This window comes from Heloderma suspectum, chromosome 11 (genome assembly GCF_057233095.1).
Source record: "Heloderma suspectum isolate Gila_16-S chromosome 11, 16-S_ref, whole genome shotgun sequence".
NCBI classification, from domain to species: Eukaryota; Metazoa; Chordata; class Lepidosauria; order Squamata; family Helodermatidae; genus Heloderma; species Heloderma suspectum.
The window spans coordinates 8,483,882-8,500,687 of NC_139468.1; the positions used below are offsets into that span (position 1 = coordinate 8,483,882).

The 16,806-nt window shown below is 45.4% G+C and overlaps 1 protein-coding gene across 5 annotated transcripts in view; it reads right to left on the reverse strand.

Annotated features, from left to right (window-relative positions):
* Positions 1-608: 608 nt before the first annotated feature.
* LOC146336951 (neuronal acetylcholine receptor subunit alpha-7) overlaps positions 609-16,806 on the reverse strand; it is a 123,567-nt gene continuing 107,369 nt past the window's right edge. For all 5 annotated transcript variants that reach the window (XM_084816743.1, XM_084816742.1, XM_084816746.1 and 2 more), the window contains 5 exons: positions 16,326-16,493; positions 13,992-14,186; positions 10,958-11,044; positions 8,698-8,807; positions 609-1,388 (listed from right to left, as the gene is read on the reverse strand). In XM_084816743.1, coding sequence (XP_084672869.1) covers positions 870-1,388; positions 8,698-8,807; positions 10,958-11,044; positions 13,992-14,186; positions 16,326-16,493 — 1,079 coding nt within the window. In that variant the 3' untranslated portion in view covers positions 609-869. The remainder of the gene's footprint in view (positions 1,389-8,697; positions 8,808-10,957; positions 11,045-13,991; positions 14,187-16,325; positions 16,494-16,806) is intronic.

The following is a 16,806-nucleotide window of genomic DNA, read 5'->3' on the forward strand; positions in this document are numbered from 1 at the left end:
CACACTTCAATGATGCTGAGCTTATGCACAGTAACCAAGACAAAATCTAGTAATCATTTGGCATGGTAACCACAAATGATCAGAACTGTGCATATTCTGTGTATCCATACTTTGCGTGTATTGGAAACTAAGACGTGGTCCTGCATTTGCTGTTCCATGGATACCCAGATGTCCTTTCTTTTGGATGAACTAAGTGCCAAACGCACAGTGTGGGAAAATGTGATGGCGTGTAGGTAGTGTAGGAACACGGGAAGCTGTCTCAGGCCAAATTAGGCCATCTAACTCAGTATTGTCAACACTGACTGGCAGCAGCTCTCCAGGACTTCAGACGTTAATCTTTTCACGGCCCAACCTGGAGATGCTGGGGATTGAACCTCAGACCTTCTTCATGCAAAGTGTTTGTGATCTATGGCCAGACACCAAAACCACAGGAGTGATGACAGGCTTTCCCTCAGGGCTGAGGGCTCCACATATTTCCCAGTTTTCATGTCTTTCTTTCTGTTCTCCTTACCAGCTCAGTCCTTGCCAAAAACCCACAAAAAACTTGTAAATTAATTGGTACCCTAAATACTGGAAGGTGAGTAAATAATGCAAAGAAGATGCAAATAGACTTAATTTAAATAATTTATTCTGGACACCAAATTTGGTGGATTTGAATGGTGGTGGGGCAGTATATACACAGCCCTGGCAATGGCCAAGGCTATTACTAACTATACTGCCCTTTTCTTATACTGTATCCCCCCCCAGCAAAAAAAAAAAAAAAATGTTTGCATCCACACATCCTGTCTAAGCAAAGTGCACTGTATATGCTATTGCTACATAACATATTTTGATGGTTCGCTGACATTTTGCAAGTCCACAAGCGCAGCTCAAGCAAAATCTTTAGAAACGGCCTCTACAAAATTGGGTGCCGACATTAAAATCCCAATTGTACAAATGATTGTGAAGACTGAAAAAGCCATCAAGCAAAGGCGGTCCACGACAGAAGCAGCAAACTTCCACTCGTTGCAAATGGCTTCTGCCTCATCCTGGTCTCTGAATCGATTGGCAATGTACCGGACCTCCTCCAGGATTTTAGCCAGATCTTGGTCAGTTTCAGAAGGATGTCCACTGTGAAGGAGGTTGTCGTCGTCTGTCGGGGAACAAGTCATCCTGCCACAGATCACACCAGAATCAGTAGTGGGAGTGCAATGGACACCTTCCAGTCCTCTGAATCCAATATAGAGCATATTCCCATTACTGGATTGTTGCCCACTCACAGTGTTCATCTCAACACTTGACATGCTACATCGACGCTGTTTGTGCTGGCATGCTGGGCGTACTTTATCCTCCCCTGGTCTTTTCATCCTCAGGAACCAGGCACACCAGTTGAGGAGGATAATCCTGGTCTGGGAAACATGAATGAACACTTTGTTTACATACAGTAGCTATGGCATTGTTGAACACATCTAGCTTCTTGCATATGATTGGCTTATCTTAAACGCATTGTGCAATGACAAGGGGTTGGATCCTGATGTAGTCACACTTAGACTAGACCTATTATGAACATAAGAACATAGGAAGAGCCATGCTGGATCAGACCAAGGGTCCATCTAGTCCAGCATTCCGTTCACATAGTGGACAAACAGCTGTCGACCAGGAACCCACAAGCAGGGCATGAGCACAACAGCACCCTCCCGCCCATGTTCCCCAGCAACTCATTTGCCTCTGGTACTGGAGGTAGTACATTGAAATGAATGGGACTTGAGTTAGCCATGACTTACTTGACCCAGTGATTTCAAGGGGTCTACTCTAACCATGACTAATTCTGGATCCAGCCCAAGAGTATGTTCAATGACATACACGCTGCCTTGGTTGAAACATTCAGTTGGGGGTTAGCACTGCAGTAGCATGGCAGAGAAGCAGTCTTTATAAGAAGGATCTCAGCTCAGTGGCAGAGTACCTGCTTTGTATGCAGACAGTTCCAGGTTCAGTACTTGGCATCTCCAGTTGAAAGGATCAGGTAGCAACTGATGGGAGAAACCTCTGCCAGTCAGAGAAGATGATACTATAATACTAGAACCTCTCTTATAATACTTTTTCCTAATACTAGAACCGGGGTCCTCCCATGAACCTGATTGGTGGGAGATTCAGGACAGATGAAAGGAAGGACTTCTTCACACAGCACAGAGTTACACTGTGGAATTCACTATCACAAGATGTAGTGATGGCCACCAATTTGGATGACTTTAAAAGAGGGTTAGACAAATCCATGGAGAAGGCCATCAATGGCTACTAGTCCTGATGGCTATGTGAAATCTCCAGTATCAGAGGCAGTAGGCCTATGTACAGCAGTTGCTGGGGAACATGGGCAGGTGGGTGTTGTTGCACTCTTGTCCTGCTTTTGGGCTTCCCATTGGGGTAGCTGGTTGGCCTCTGTGTGAACAGAAGACTGGACTAGATGGAACCTGGTCTGATCCAGCAGGGCTCTTCTTATGTTCTTATACTGGGAAACATGGACAAATAGTCTGACCTAGTATAAGGCAGTTTCCTTCCCTTCCACCACGTAGATAGCTTCTTGCTTGAACCTCAGTACAAAATTGCAAATGGCCAGTCAGATGGAGGCCAATAATATGTATTATTTTCCTCCCCTCAAATACACAGGAAAGAATCATGCTAATTGGGGCACCTTCATAGTGATGCTATCTGTGAGGTGGAGGAAATGGGCTGATGTTGCTTCTCTATCCATTCTATTGCAGCACTGGCCTTGTCATATGTATGATTGTCATACGTCTGTTAAATTAAACCCGTTCAAGTACAGGCATGATTGCTTCCTTGGCTTGGGGTTCAGCCATAATCATGCATGATAGCTGCTCCCTGTTGGCTTCTAATACACCAGTTATCTTGGAGTTGCAAATTTAATTTGGGCAGGGCTGCCTGCCATCCTTACCATCCACCAGATATAAGGTAAACCACATTCAAAACAAAACAAAACTGCTTTCTGTTCTGTATCAAGCTGCTAAATTTGTGTGTTGTTGCTGCTGTTTTAAATGGATTTCTAGGCTTTGTATTTGACCCAATTTTCCCATCTTTGGTTTTCCTAGATTAAAATCATGTGTTTGATCAAACAGAAGACATTATTTACAGTGTTTCACATTTACTAATGAGAGCATCCAAAGTCTCTCAATGGAGACAAGCCCTGATGGGTCTCACCTAATGCAAAAGTCTTGCAGAATCTCATAATCCAGTTTTGGAATATTCTCTCCTTACCTGCTATACTGATTCTGTGCAAGATGCTGCCTTATAATGAGCTAGAGTGATGATTTTTCTTGCCTCAACTCTGACAGGCAATAGCTTACCAGGTTCTTAAGCAGAAGAGCTGATATTATTTACTAGATTAGGAGAATGGATGCCTGCCCCTTACACAAAACAACCTAATATATTACTTTCATTTTTTTTCAGGCTGCAATCCTATACACACATACCTGGGAGTAAGACAGTCACATTGAACTCAATGGGGCTTACGTCTGAGTGGAGATGTATAGGATTCCACTGCAAAACACACACACACACCTTAAGATGCAAATGGATGCATTTATTTATATATGCAGAGAGCTTCAGCTATGGGGCAGTATAGAAATGTAAAGAAGAGGAAGGGGAAAGGGAAGGAGAGGAAGGGGAAGAAGGGGGAGAAGGGGAAGAGGAAAAAGAAGGGGAAGAAGATCTCAGGAACTGCCATCTTCTCTTATAAATAGTGCATTGTTTATTTACTTAATACCTCACTTAATACTGCCCCAAGACTGGCTCCCAGAGGAAGGGGACAGGAGGAAATGCAAATGGGCCCAGGGTTTGGCTGATGGTAAAGACGCTGATCCACAGAAGCAGTCCTTCCATTGAGCAGCTGACCCCTGGAAACTAATATCATAATCCAGGTTCCAGGCTCTTTCCTCCACAGGGAGGGGATAGAAGGAGCTGCAGATAGGCTCTTTACCCATCTGGTTGATGCTAAAGATGGCAGGCAGCCCTGCCCAAATTAAAAATACAGAAGCAAAACTATGCCTTCCATCAAACAAAACAAACAAAAACCATTGTGGGACGACATACAATAACTGACGAAGGAGTCAGATTTTAAAAGGCAAGAATGTCATCCACTGAAATTCACCTTAGGTTCCATTTTGCTGTAGGAAGGTTAACCCTGAGCCCAGCGCCATCCTCTGTCGACCCCAAACAAGTACTCCCAGGAGCTCTCCTGCTGGAAGTCTCAGTAGTGCTAATGTCTCTCTTTTCTGTGTCATCAGATCATTGCCAACTACTGACTTTTGATGGCTTGTGTTGCAGCACTGGATGAAAGAGGGCAGTCTCGGGGGACTCTGCATGATTTTGTTGGCTTTTGAGAAGTACTTGCGTTGCATGTTAGAGGACTACCAAATGAAAAGACCTGTGTACTCGTTTAAGTTTCAACCACATCTTAGAACTGGATCTCAAGCTGAGTTTATATACATGATCAATCAGGTTTTTTCACAGAGGCTGTACTGCACACAAAGGAATGTAGGACTGCCCTAAAACACATCCATCCAATTTTCTAGATCTGTTCACAGGTTATTCAAAAATTCAGGAGATTTTTGGGGAGGGAGAGGGACAAAACTCACCACCTCTGTGTTTTTGCTTTCTCAAAAGATCACAGTATGCCAGCTAGGGCTGCCATTTTGTTTCAAATGTTCCCATCAAAGTAAATCTATGTCATCACCTAGCAATCTCCTGGAGATTTGGGGTGGGGGGTGGGGATAAAGGGAAGCTACCAGCTGGTAGCTATAAGCTAAAAAGCAGAGGGAGATGAACATCCAAAGTAGGCCACAAAGAAGAGAAACAGGTTCTCAGGATGCATAAATTATTTATTTACAGGGAGCCTGACATGTTTTGGCCTGTCCCTTGCTTTGACCTTGTTTGGCCTGTTCCTTGCCTTCGGGGGCTGTAACATTAGTGATAACAAAAATTACAAATGAGATAACACATAATACTTAAGCACTTTTTCAAAATTGATTAATAAAACGTATTGCCACAAGGGCCTATGCATATATAATATTGTTTTTAAAAAACATAAAACCTGCCATAATGCTAAGAAACAACTTATACATTCTTCCTTACTAGAGAAAGATGTCTGCAGAGTCTCTCACAGCAAAAGCATTGTCTCCTAGTAGCCATCAGAAGGAGATCTGGTGGCGGTGAATTTTGCCCCCACCTCAATTTGACTTTCAAACACCTGTGCACCACCCCATTGATGAGGGGTTAGACCCCATTTCATGCCCCACATCCTCCATATTCAAGCTGGATGTTCTTTTGTGAGCATTTTTGGCTCAGAGCTAACATATACTGATGTTTCTCAATGTATGAACCATTGACCAGGGTGGCACAACCTCCCCTCTGAAAGCAAGTGCCTTGACAAAGCACTGCCAAAGTCTGATCAATCATCCCATGGCCTGCAACTGGTTCACTAGAGAAGGGTGCAGGCCCCACTCCTTGAGTCGATCACACTTATGGTGGGGTGCCCCTCTTCTTGGGGAAAGTGTGTGGTTTTCCTAAGGTCCTTGCCCATCACATTACAATGTGATGGGCACTTTAAGATCAGCAACAGAGGCCCTTCCCATTGCCCACCTTTGAAGGCAGATCGGTGGGCAAGTATATGAAGAGAGGGCCTTTTCCATGGTGACCTCACACCCCTGGAGTGTGTTGCCATTGGGGGTCTGTTGAGCCCCACCATTGTAGGCTTTGGGGAAAGCCCTGAAGACTTACTTGTTTATGCTGGCCTTCCCCTGATTATGTTTTATCGGACTATTCTGGCTTGTAGCTGCAATTGTGTTGTACAGAGCCAGTGTGGTGTAGTGGCGAGAGTGTTGGACAGGGAGTCGGGAGATCCGGGTTCTAGACCCTACTTGGCCATGGAAGCATGGAAGCTCACTGAGTGATTTTGGGCCAGTGACAGACTCTCAGCCCAGCCTACCTCGCAGGGTTGTTGTGGTGAAGCTAAAAAGGAGAAGAGGAGGATCATGTACGCCTTGGGTTCCTTAAGGAGGAAAAAAAGATGGGATATAAATGTAATAAATAAATAAATAAATAAATTGAGGAATTAATTAATTAATTATATCCCACCTTTGTCCTCCAAGGAAACTAAGGCAGCTTACATGATTCTACTCCTCTCCATTTCATCCTCACAACAAACCTGTTAGGTAGATTAGGTTGAGAGTCAGTGACTGGCCCAAAGTCATCCAGGGAGCTTCATGGCCAAGTAGGGACTAGAACCTGGATCTCCCAACTTCTGGTCCAGCACTCTAACCACTACACCACCCTGGCTCTCTTACACTGATATGTGTTGTTTTTATGAATGTCTGCTGTTTTATCAGTATATTAGTTTGTGTTGTTCGAATTGTATTGTTTTAAGCCACCTTGGGGGTGCTCCTGCCCTGAAAGGCAGCCCAGGAATATTTCAAATAAATAAATAAATAAAATGTGGGTACATATGTCCTGCTCCAGGGCTGTATCCACAGACCACCTCCTCCATTGGGATATTCCAGACTCCTCCCTGAATTTTCAAAATTTTAGCCCTTTTACTTGTGGAAATATAAAGAAAAAAATGTGCAGTCAGAAATTTCCTCCCAATGTAGGACGCAAGATGCTGGATGACATGGCTCTTTGGTCTGATCCGGCAGGTTGCTTTTAAATTTATAATGATGATGGATATATATTTTAATCAGTTTCAAAATGCTATTTATAATTGATTTGTTGGCGGCCTTAAAGGTCTTTACAGACAGAATAGCAGGGCGAAATCTATAATAATAAATAAGGATGTGTGTCTGTCCATCCATCAGTGCCCTAGTGCTAAGACTATGAAACCTAGACACATCAACTTGGTGTGCATACTAAGGGGACGCTAGGGGTGTTCACCTTTGAGTTAAGTTCTACTCAGCACTGGTTAGGCCTCTGGAGTACTGTGTCCAGTTCTGGGCACCCCACTTTAAGAAGGATGCAGACAAGCTGGAGAGGGTTCAGGGGAGGACAACAAAGGTGATCAGTGGGCTGGAAACAAAGCCCTATGAGGAGAGACTGAAAGAACTGGGCATGTTTAGCCTTGAGAAGAGAAGACTGAGGGGAGATAGGACAGCGCTCTTCAAGTCCTTGAAAGGCTGTCACAGAGAGGAAGGCCAGGATCTCTTCTTGATCATCCCAGAGTGCAGGACATGGAAGAATGGGCTCAAGTTACAGGAAGCCAGATTCCAGCTGAACATTAGGAAAAACGTCCTGACCGTTAGAGCAATATGACAATGGAACCCATTACCTAGGGAGGCGGTAGGCTCTCCCACACTGGAGGCCTTCAAGACGAGGCTGGGCAGCCATCTGTCAGGGATGCTCTGACTTGGATTCCTGCACTGAGCAGGGGGTTGGACTCGATGGCCTTGTAGGCCCCTTCCAATCCTACTGTTCTATGATTCTATGATTCTATAATTTGTTTTTAAAATGTATTAATTAATTTTAATTAATTTCAATGTGTCCATGTGTTTGAAGCCTGCAGTAACTCCTTCAGCCATTAGGGGCAGACTTCCCTAACTAGCACATAACTTTGCAGCCCATACAGTTTGAAGGCACAGTCGACTGAGTTATATGCCTGCCCACTCTCCCCCCACCCTGCTGTGGAACAGCCCCCTCTGGGGAATGGACTGACCCCTCCCTCAGAAGACCACAGGAGTGCAATGTCAGGGTGGAAACTGAGCCCATAGAGACCCAGAGCAGTTCTGATTCTGAGGAGGAACAGCAATCCGTGGGAGAGGAGCTCGCTCATCTCTCACAAGCACAGCAGCTGGCAGAGATTCCTCCTGCCAGCATTCCTGAGAGAGATAGTGACCCTGGCAGCGAGAGAGTGCTGGAGGAGGGCTTGCTGGATGCTCGGCGCAGACGCAGGGAGCGGCAACAGATAGAGGGCGCCAAAAGGAGGCGCTCCGCTTGTTTGGCGCTAAAACAACGGTCGCGTCCCGAGGACCCAAGGGAAAGAGGGAGGATCTCTCAATAGCCCATAAGTTCAGAGTCTTCCCACGGTTCTCCTTCAAACGGGGACCAACTGCCTTACCTGGAGCTTAGGCTACTCTGCGATCATTCCCCAGTGCAGTTCCTTGCTTAGTCACTAGTGATTAGTATCTGTAAGAGTCATAAAGTAATAAAGGAATAAAGCCTTGGAAAGAATACTTGTCGTCTGTGTCCTGAGTTGGCTATTGGAGGGGACTGTAAGAGGCAGCTAGGGCACTCCTGACATGCACGACAGCAGGGGCCATCCCTAGGCTTGGCATCAGGCATGGTTTCATTCAGATAAGGTGGATATAAAGTGTCCAACTCTGACAGTTCTGCAAGTTTGCATGAAGTCTTTGTTGTATTGAACTAAGGGCTATCTGACCCATGTGAAGACAGGGCAATTCAGTCGTATTTCAATAAATAAAAGATACATTGCCACTGCTGTTACTATGTAATAGTGTAGTATATGCAGCCCTTACGGTTGGTTAATCTGCATGTGTCCAAACCCCAAGCGCATGAAATTATGGCACCTGTGCCCAAATGAGTTTCTTGCTCTGCCTTGTGGAACTCATATTTGGGGAACAAAGAGAAGTCACCTGCTGTTGCAGCAAAACTCCGAGCTGAGAGTTTACACATAGAAAGCACTCTTCAAATTGTTCTTACCCACTTTGGCATTTTGCCTCCATCTGGATCATGATGGTGATATTGTAGGACAATAACAGTGACAACAACGGAAAGGCCAACAATAATCATGGTGCTGGCAAAATACTGCGCTGTAAAAGATAATGAAAACGATGAGAATATTTTTAAAAATTAGACTGGTGCTGTGTTTCTTCAGATATCTGCCATCCACATGTTTATTTTTATTTATTTCATTCCTATCCCACCTTTCTTCCATTGTGGAATTCAAGGTGGCTACATGTGGTTCCCAGGCGGTCTTCCCTCCACACATTGACCAGACTCAGACCTGCTTAGCTTCAGCACGGTGGCTGCCTCATGTGCCTTCAGTCTATGCCCTGGGACCTGGAATATTAGACTGGCTGCACTGGATGTTCTTCAATTTCAACTTTGAGACTGAGAACAACTATTTCACTGAGATAGAAATATCCCACCCCACCCCAAAAAACCCACTTTGATTTTGTGAATATTCACCTATTTAATATTCTGTTCTGTGACACACCGTCCCCTGGCTACTATGATTTCAGCACAATTGTTCCACTGAGTTTTTCCTTTCTCCCCACCCCCACTCCTTCCAGGGTCAGTCACATGAGTGATCCCAGCCTATCAGGGATCATGTATTGAACAGGATGGCATTGAAACTCTACATAGCCAATTAGAATTTGGCAATGTGATGTCATCACTGAGGGCAGGAAAAAGTCAGTTGGGAACGTAAGCAAGTCAGGAAGCACTTCTCAAGTAGTGTGAGATACCTGGAAAATGGAAGCATTTTTCAATGCTGCAAAAACTATTTGTGCAACACTCACCCATCCTATGAATAATTTCAGGTCTGTTGTTACTGCCATGTTACTTCCTTACAATGGGGAATAGTGCTGTTCAGCAGATGGGAAGCTGCCTTATACATCATTCAGAGTCCATCTAGCCAAGTAGTGTATAATCCAGGGGTAGGTAATCTGGTGCCCTCCAGATGTTTTGAAATACAAGTCCCATAATCCCTGAGCATTGGTCATGCTGGCTGGAGCTTATGTGAGTTCTAATCCAAACTATCTGGAGGGCACCAGGTCACACACCCCTGGCCTAATCCAACTGGCAGGGGCTTTCCGATGTCTCAGACATTTTGCAGCCCTGTTACCTGGGCAGAGCAATCCTACTGGCCGGGGTGGGGGAGTGGGAAGAGAAATCCAAAGACTGAGGAACCGCCTCAGCCAAAGCCCTTTCAGGATCATTCAGGCAGGGCATAAGTGAGGAAGGAGCATCATTTTTCTATTCTCGCCCCCCCCCCTTCTGCTTTGTTCTCTCTTAAAGGGTTTCCCTCTCATTGATTCCAGCAGGAGGGAAACAACCTATGCCCACTCTGGGGCAAGTCTAGTTCTTCCCCTGTTCTGGCGTCATGTCAGGAGCATGGGATGGCTTTGGGGCCTGTAGATTCACAGCCTCTCCTGGGATGCCAATGGAATGCCTCCCTTTGTGCTCTCTGACATCAGAATTTGGAACACAGGAAACTGTTTTATACGGAATCAGACCCTGCATTTCCAACTTTTAGAATGGAAAAAAAGCCAGGAAACCAATGAATGATCAGCCATTGGGGGTGGGGGAGCAGTTGGGCAGAAAGGATTTCAATACCCCATTTCAGCTTTCAACTTTAGGGCTTCGTAGGTCAATATATGCATTTTAAAGTGAGCCTGGCAGGGAATCTTGAGTTTTCCCTGTGGTCAAAGAACTTTGGAGTTTTGCTAACTAGAGGCTGATTTGGATCTAAAAGCTCAAGATGGAGCCCCACTTCTGACAGTGTAGGCTAGGCAGAAGTGTTGATACTTTCTGCCCTGTTCTGCAAGAAGTTAAGTGCTTGGTGAGTGCAATAGGAAATGCTTGTACACTTGTGGAGCATTTTCCTTTACTGGAAGGGAGTGAGAAATGAGAAGCCCCTGCATGCATGAGGCTCTGGGTCATGGCAATAGAGTTAACTGCATGATTGGCTACCAACACCATCAGGGGAAACAATGGTTTCAGTTCTATGCATTGAATGCTCTGTGTTTCATTGCCTCACTACATCTTTGCCAATGAAGGGAGAGATGGAGTTGTCCTGCCTCCAGCCATGAAGGCAGTCTTCTGAACCTTTTAGATCTAAAATTATCTGGCTTGTAGAACTATTTAAGACATTGACTTCCTAATCCATATTATTGTGGCCATGCTGCAATTTAAAAAATATGTTCCTCAGCTGAAAATAAACAGTGCAGTCACTTACCTATTAATGGCACCGAATCGGATGTTGCTGGCATAATTTCTGCCACCAGGAGCATAAAAACAGTAAGGGACAATAAAACCGTTATCCCTGAAAGACAAAATATTGGGTATGGAATCAGGGCAAACAGGGGTTTTCTGTGCTGAAAAAAAGAAAGTGAAAAATATCAAAAGAAGTATGTTTCTAGTAAGCTATTTCCTTTGAAGGATGTAAACCACCCTTCCTCAATCTGGTGCCCTCCAAGTTTCCCCAAATTTGCACAATTTTCCTAATTTGCACAACTTTCCTCCTTAGACTAAAGTGGGGCTGATTTGGTGTACGGAGGAAAGTTGCACAAATTAGGAAATTTGTGCAAATTGACCTGGGAATTGGGAACAAGATGAAGATGCGTTCAACAATTTATGAATATTTTCAGCACGCCGATGCTCATGCTTACATTCTGAGCTTCAATCAGGGCATGCACACGTATTTTGCAAGCAAAAACAAAATTCTAATAAATCCCTATGTGTGAACAACAAGCCCACGGTTGTGTGTGTGTGTGTGTGTGTGCATGCATGTGCACGTGTGCGTGTGTTTTCTCCCCTTGCATTGTATAATGATAAAATATAAAATATTTAACAGTTATCTTTAGGATCGTGTTCATGTGGCTGAAAATGTCAGGAATAAACAAAGGTTAACATTCTCTTTGCCATAATGACTTGCAAAGAGACCAAACGTTGTTTAATTTTATTTTTTTCAGTGGGTTGCAAATGGTGACCTCTGGCACTTCATTTCACATCAGTCATCACTCACATGGAAAGCGATGCCAATTTGGAGCGCCAACATAAACTGTCCTTTACAGCTGAGCCCTTTTTCAAATAATAGACACCCAAAAATAAGCTCAACATTTAACATATATTTATATAATATGAAATGGTGTGGAACTAGGGGGTATATCAGCACTGTGCTACACTTGAGATGTGTACATGGAGGGCCACAAGGCTGAGAGTCAGCCCTTTACCCACTCACCTTGAGAGTAAACCCCATGGAGCTGAAGGGGACTTATTTCCGAGTAGGCATACATAAGGTTCCGCTGTGAACTACAGTTTAGGAAATGCCTGATTTGAATGCCGCCTCTGTTGCAGACTCACTGGCAAGCTTTTTAGGGGAGCCACCCCTCTTTGCCTCAGCTGCCCACCAGCAAGATGAGGGTAATAACTGTGACCTATCTTGCAGGGTACTTGCAAGCATTACAACAAAATAATGTCTTTAAATACTTGCACGGAAATTTAAGAGGGTTCCACACAGCCCCAACACATGTGGAAGGAATGTGTAAGGGGGTCATGGGGTAGCTTGGAATAGCCCCACCCCCTGCGACACACAGTAGCCACACCCCCATCATCTGCCCATTTGAATGACATTTGAAGGTGATTTATGCATGTACCAATGTACACATTTAGGTCTTCTCTGTACAGTAGGAGAGCCTGATAATACACCCATTGCCAGGATATGTATGAATAAAATAGAAGTAGTAATAGCAGTTGTAGGAACATAGGAGCACATAGGAGCACATAGGAGCACATAGGAGCACATAGGAGCACATAGGAGTCAGGCCCTTGGTCCATCTAGCCCAGTACTTTCAACGCTGACTGGCAGCCATGGCTCTCCAGGGTTTCAGGTAGGGGTGTACGAAACCCTGCTTACCTGGCTCCACCGGGTTCCGCAGATGGGGGGAAGGAGATCCAATTCCTCTCCCCGGAATCCTCGACGGGGGGGGAGGCAATCCGTTCCTCCCCCCCGGAATCCTGCCCGGCTGGCTCCACTCCGTGGCCAGGCCACGGAGCTGCCAGCCAGGCCAACCCGCAGTGGGGCCTCCAGCTGCTGCCAGGCTGCTGCGGACGCAAATGGCGTCCTGTGTAGGGGATGCCATTTGCGTCCCTATGCCGGCCCCTGATAGGCTACGTAAATATTTATGTAGCCTATCACGGCTAAAGCAGGGACGCAAATGGCGTCCCCTACGCCATTTGCGTTCCCACTTTAGCCATGATAGGCTACGTAAATATTTACATAGCCTATCATGGCAAAAAAAAAAGGGAACGCAAATGGCGGTGGCTATGGCAGCCACCATTTGCGTTCCCTTTTGTAGTTGTGATAGGCTACATAAATATTTACGTAGCCTATCACGGTGAAAAAGGGAACGCAAATGGCAGCCGCCATAGCTGCTGCCATTTGTGTTCCCTTTTTTTGCCATGATAGGCTACGTAAATATTTACATAGCCTATCACAGCCTCTGCAGGGATGCAAATGGCATCCCTGCATTAGCTGTGATAGGCTACGTAAGTATTTACGTAGCCTATCACGGCCATTCGAAAGACACGAGTGGCGGCTGCAGACGCAGACGCCATTCAAGGAGCACCGGAATGGCCGACAAAGGTAGGCTCTGTTCCGGGCCCATTTTGTGGGTGGGGTGGGGGGCTTCGTTCTGCCATGGATTTCGGGGGGGGGGGCAAATGCGCTGGCATTCAGCCTCACCGAGATCCATGGCGGAATTCTCCACCATGCCTAGTTTCAGGCAGGAGTTTTTCCAGCCCTACCTCGAGATGCCAGGGATCGAACCTGGGACCTTTTGCATGCAAAGCAGAGGCTCTACCACTGAGCTACAACTCCTCCCTAGTAGAAGTAGTAGTAAATAACAAAATAACATCTAGTACACTGTATTTGCCCTTCTGCTCTTCTTTACCCCTGGGGCTTTGTAAGATCACTCACAATAAGCTTTTGGTCTCTAAGATGAATAGTTCGATGAGGAAGAAGGGATTTGCTGGGAGGAGAGGTTGTCCTGGTAACCAACTAAGATACTATGGTGAATCCATTCAGTTCACCTTCTGTTAAAATGTCCTTCCCTTCTCACCTCCTGCACAAATAGTCTGTGATTTCTTGAAGGTTTCAATGGGTACTTACTTTCCCTTTGTTAAAAACTGATTGCAACCTTCCAACTGGAAGAAAAGAACATGCATTGCAAAGTATCTTTGCTTAGAAACAAACAGAGCAACATGTTTACCCAGTGAAATTTTCTCTCCAGAGTCTGCCGGAAGCAGGAAAACGAGAAGGGCAAGAGCAGAGATCAGCACACACGGAATAAGAAGATTGAGTCCATAATACAAAGTCCTTCGCCGCATTGTCACTGTAAAGGTCACATCTGGATAAGGCTCTTTGCAACAGTCATAGAAAGACTCGGTCCTTTTCCCAGGGACTCCTATGAGACAAGGGCAAGATGAAGTGGGGGGGGGAGTGAATTTGGTATGTACGTATTATACTTTTAAACTGTCCAATAACCCAAGTTCTCTGGGAAGTGTGCAATACATTAAGAACATAAAAGGCAAAACATAAAACAATGAATAAAAACAGCACATAATAAAACCAAGATGAAACCAGCAGCAAAGAGTAAAAGCACTCCAGCACATAAAACAAAAGTAAACCCAGCAGCAATAAAATGCAATGATCTAAAAGGACTAAAACAGTTCTTAAAATGCCTGAGAGAATTTTTTAAAAAAAGGTCTTCATCTTGCTGCGAAAAGACCATAATGTAAGGGCCAGGTGAGCCTTTCTGAGGAGGGCATCCCATTGCCAGGGTACCACCAGTGAAAACACCCTCCCTCTTGTAGCCACTCGTCTCCCCTCATTTGGTGGGGGCACCTGGTGGAGGGCCTCAAATCATGACCTTAGTGTCCAGATAGGTAAATCCAGGAGGAGAAGAACCTTCAGATAACCTGATCCCAACCATTTAGGGCTTGAAAGGGTAACCCACTGAATTTCACCCAAATCATTTCTGATAATAAGATCCCAAGGCTATGGAATAAAAGCTGAGAGCAGATTTCATGCCACCATTGATAGGCAGTGGGTGTGGGCAGCCATTTCTCCCATTTCCAAGGGGTGCATGACCATCTCTGCTGCCATCATCTGAGGCCCTTACCTTTACCAGTGGTGTCAGGAAAGCTCCCTTTTTCCCCTATTTCTTTAGCTTTATTTTGCTGGTGTGGCAGGCAGTGATGCTGGCAGCAACACAAGACGGCACTGATATCAGTGGCCTGGCTGCCATATTGTTAACCCCAAAATGTCCCGGATGTTCATTCCAAGACATTTTGGGAGAAACAATATAACATTCCCTGGTGAAGGAGGGGTTTACCGCCTAGCCAGTTCTCCAGCTTGTAGCCCCATGACTCACCCCACAGGGCAGCGATACATAGGCCCTAGGATTCCAGGTTCTGACCTTGGCAGCTCCCAATAGTCATTCCCTTCCCCTGGAGACACCCCCCCCCCCCCGGAGCTCTATGTCTATAATGGTTACTAAAAAAGGTTAAAAGGTAGAGGTGTCCCCAACCAGTCGTGTCCGACTCTAGGGTGTGGTGCTCATCTCCATTTCTAAGCCCAAGAGCCAGCGCTGTCCGAAGACGCTTCCGTGGTCATGTGGCCAGCATGACTGAACACTGAGGTGCATGGAACGCTGTTACCTTTCCCGCCGAGGCGGTACCTATTTATCTACTTGCAATTTCTTGCTTTCGAACTGCTAGGTTGGCAGGAGCTGGGACTGAAGACGGGCGCTCACTCCGTCACACGGCACGTTTGTCAGTGCCATAGTGCCAGGACTGAGACAGCTACACACCTGAAACTTGGCATGTATACTAAGGGGACTTTAGGGGTGTGCACTTCAGTATGTTATGTTGTTTTTAAAATGCATTAATTAATTCTAATTTACTTAAATTTGTCCATGTGGTTGAAGCCTGCAGTAACTCCTTCAGCCGCTAGTGGCAGACTTCCCTAACCAGCACAGAGCTTTGCAGTTCATACAGTCTGAAGCCAGGAGAGATTAGTAGGCCAAGGGAGAGAGTTATAGGACTGACCTCTCCCCGCTGCTGTGGGTCAACCTCCCCCCGATCAAGGGAATGGAGTGGACAGACCCCTCCCACAGGGGACTGTGGTGGTACACCATGGCTGGGGCAGTGCATGTCCAACAGCTGTTTGAAATTTGTTTGAAGGCTTCACTGTATGAAACTAAGGGCAACCCATGCAAAGTCAGGTCCATTCACTGGTTTTAAACAAAGTGATGCTCCCTTGTTAATCCATGGGGCACTTCCTCCCGTTTTACAATCCAAAAACAGAATTTTGTGAGAATAACACTATGGCGGTGATCTAGCACGACAAGCAGTGGGCCTGCATAGAAACCACACATCCACACGAAAAGACACATCCAACCAGCTCAGCAGGACCCAGGTGAGTATCCTGCCACAGGTGACAATGCCTCTTCAGATGTACCTCAGCATCAGTTTCACATCTGAAAGCCGATCTCCCCTGCTGAACTGAAGCAGCATGGAGAAGAAAGATCCATGGAGCTTACCAACTAAATCCCACTCGCCGTTTGAAATGTATCCAGATATTTCTGCTTCTTTCATTTGCAGATCCAAAGACCATCCACCATAAGTCCAAGATCCAAACTTCAATTTACATTTCTGGACATCAAAAGGAAACCAACGCACATCTATAGAGCAAGTGCTCTTGAATATTCCTACATTGATGTTTGGGGTGAAAAATATGAATCGTTATTTCTCAGCAATTCGCTTTTTTGTAATGTAACTGCTGAGCAGGAAAGACATCCACACTCTGACATTCAAAACAACGGATCTGTTTGAAAGTGTTTCTACCATAAGCTGAATGCAAAATTAGGGTATCGACATTGCTGTTGTCAAACTGATGTCATTTTACTGTATCTTTTGACAATTGCTGTTGTTGCTTTTCATTCCACCTCTAGAACTCCTTTAATTTGCAAGGCAACAGGGTTCACTGTTTCCCCACCCCCACCCCAACAGAATTATTTAATA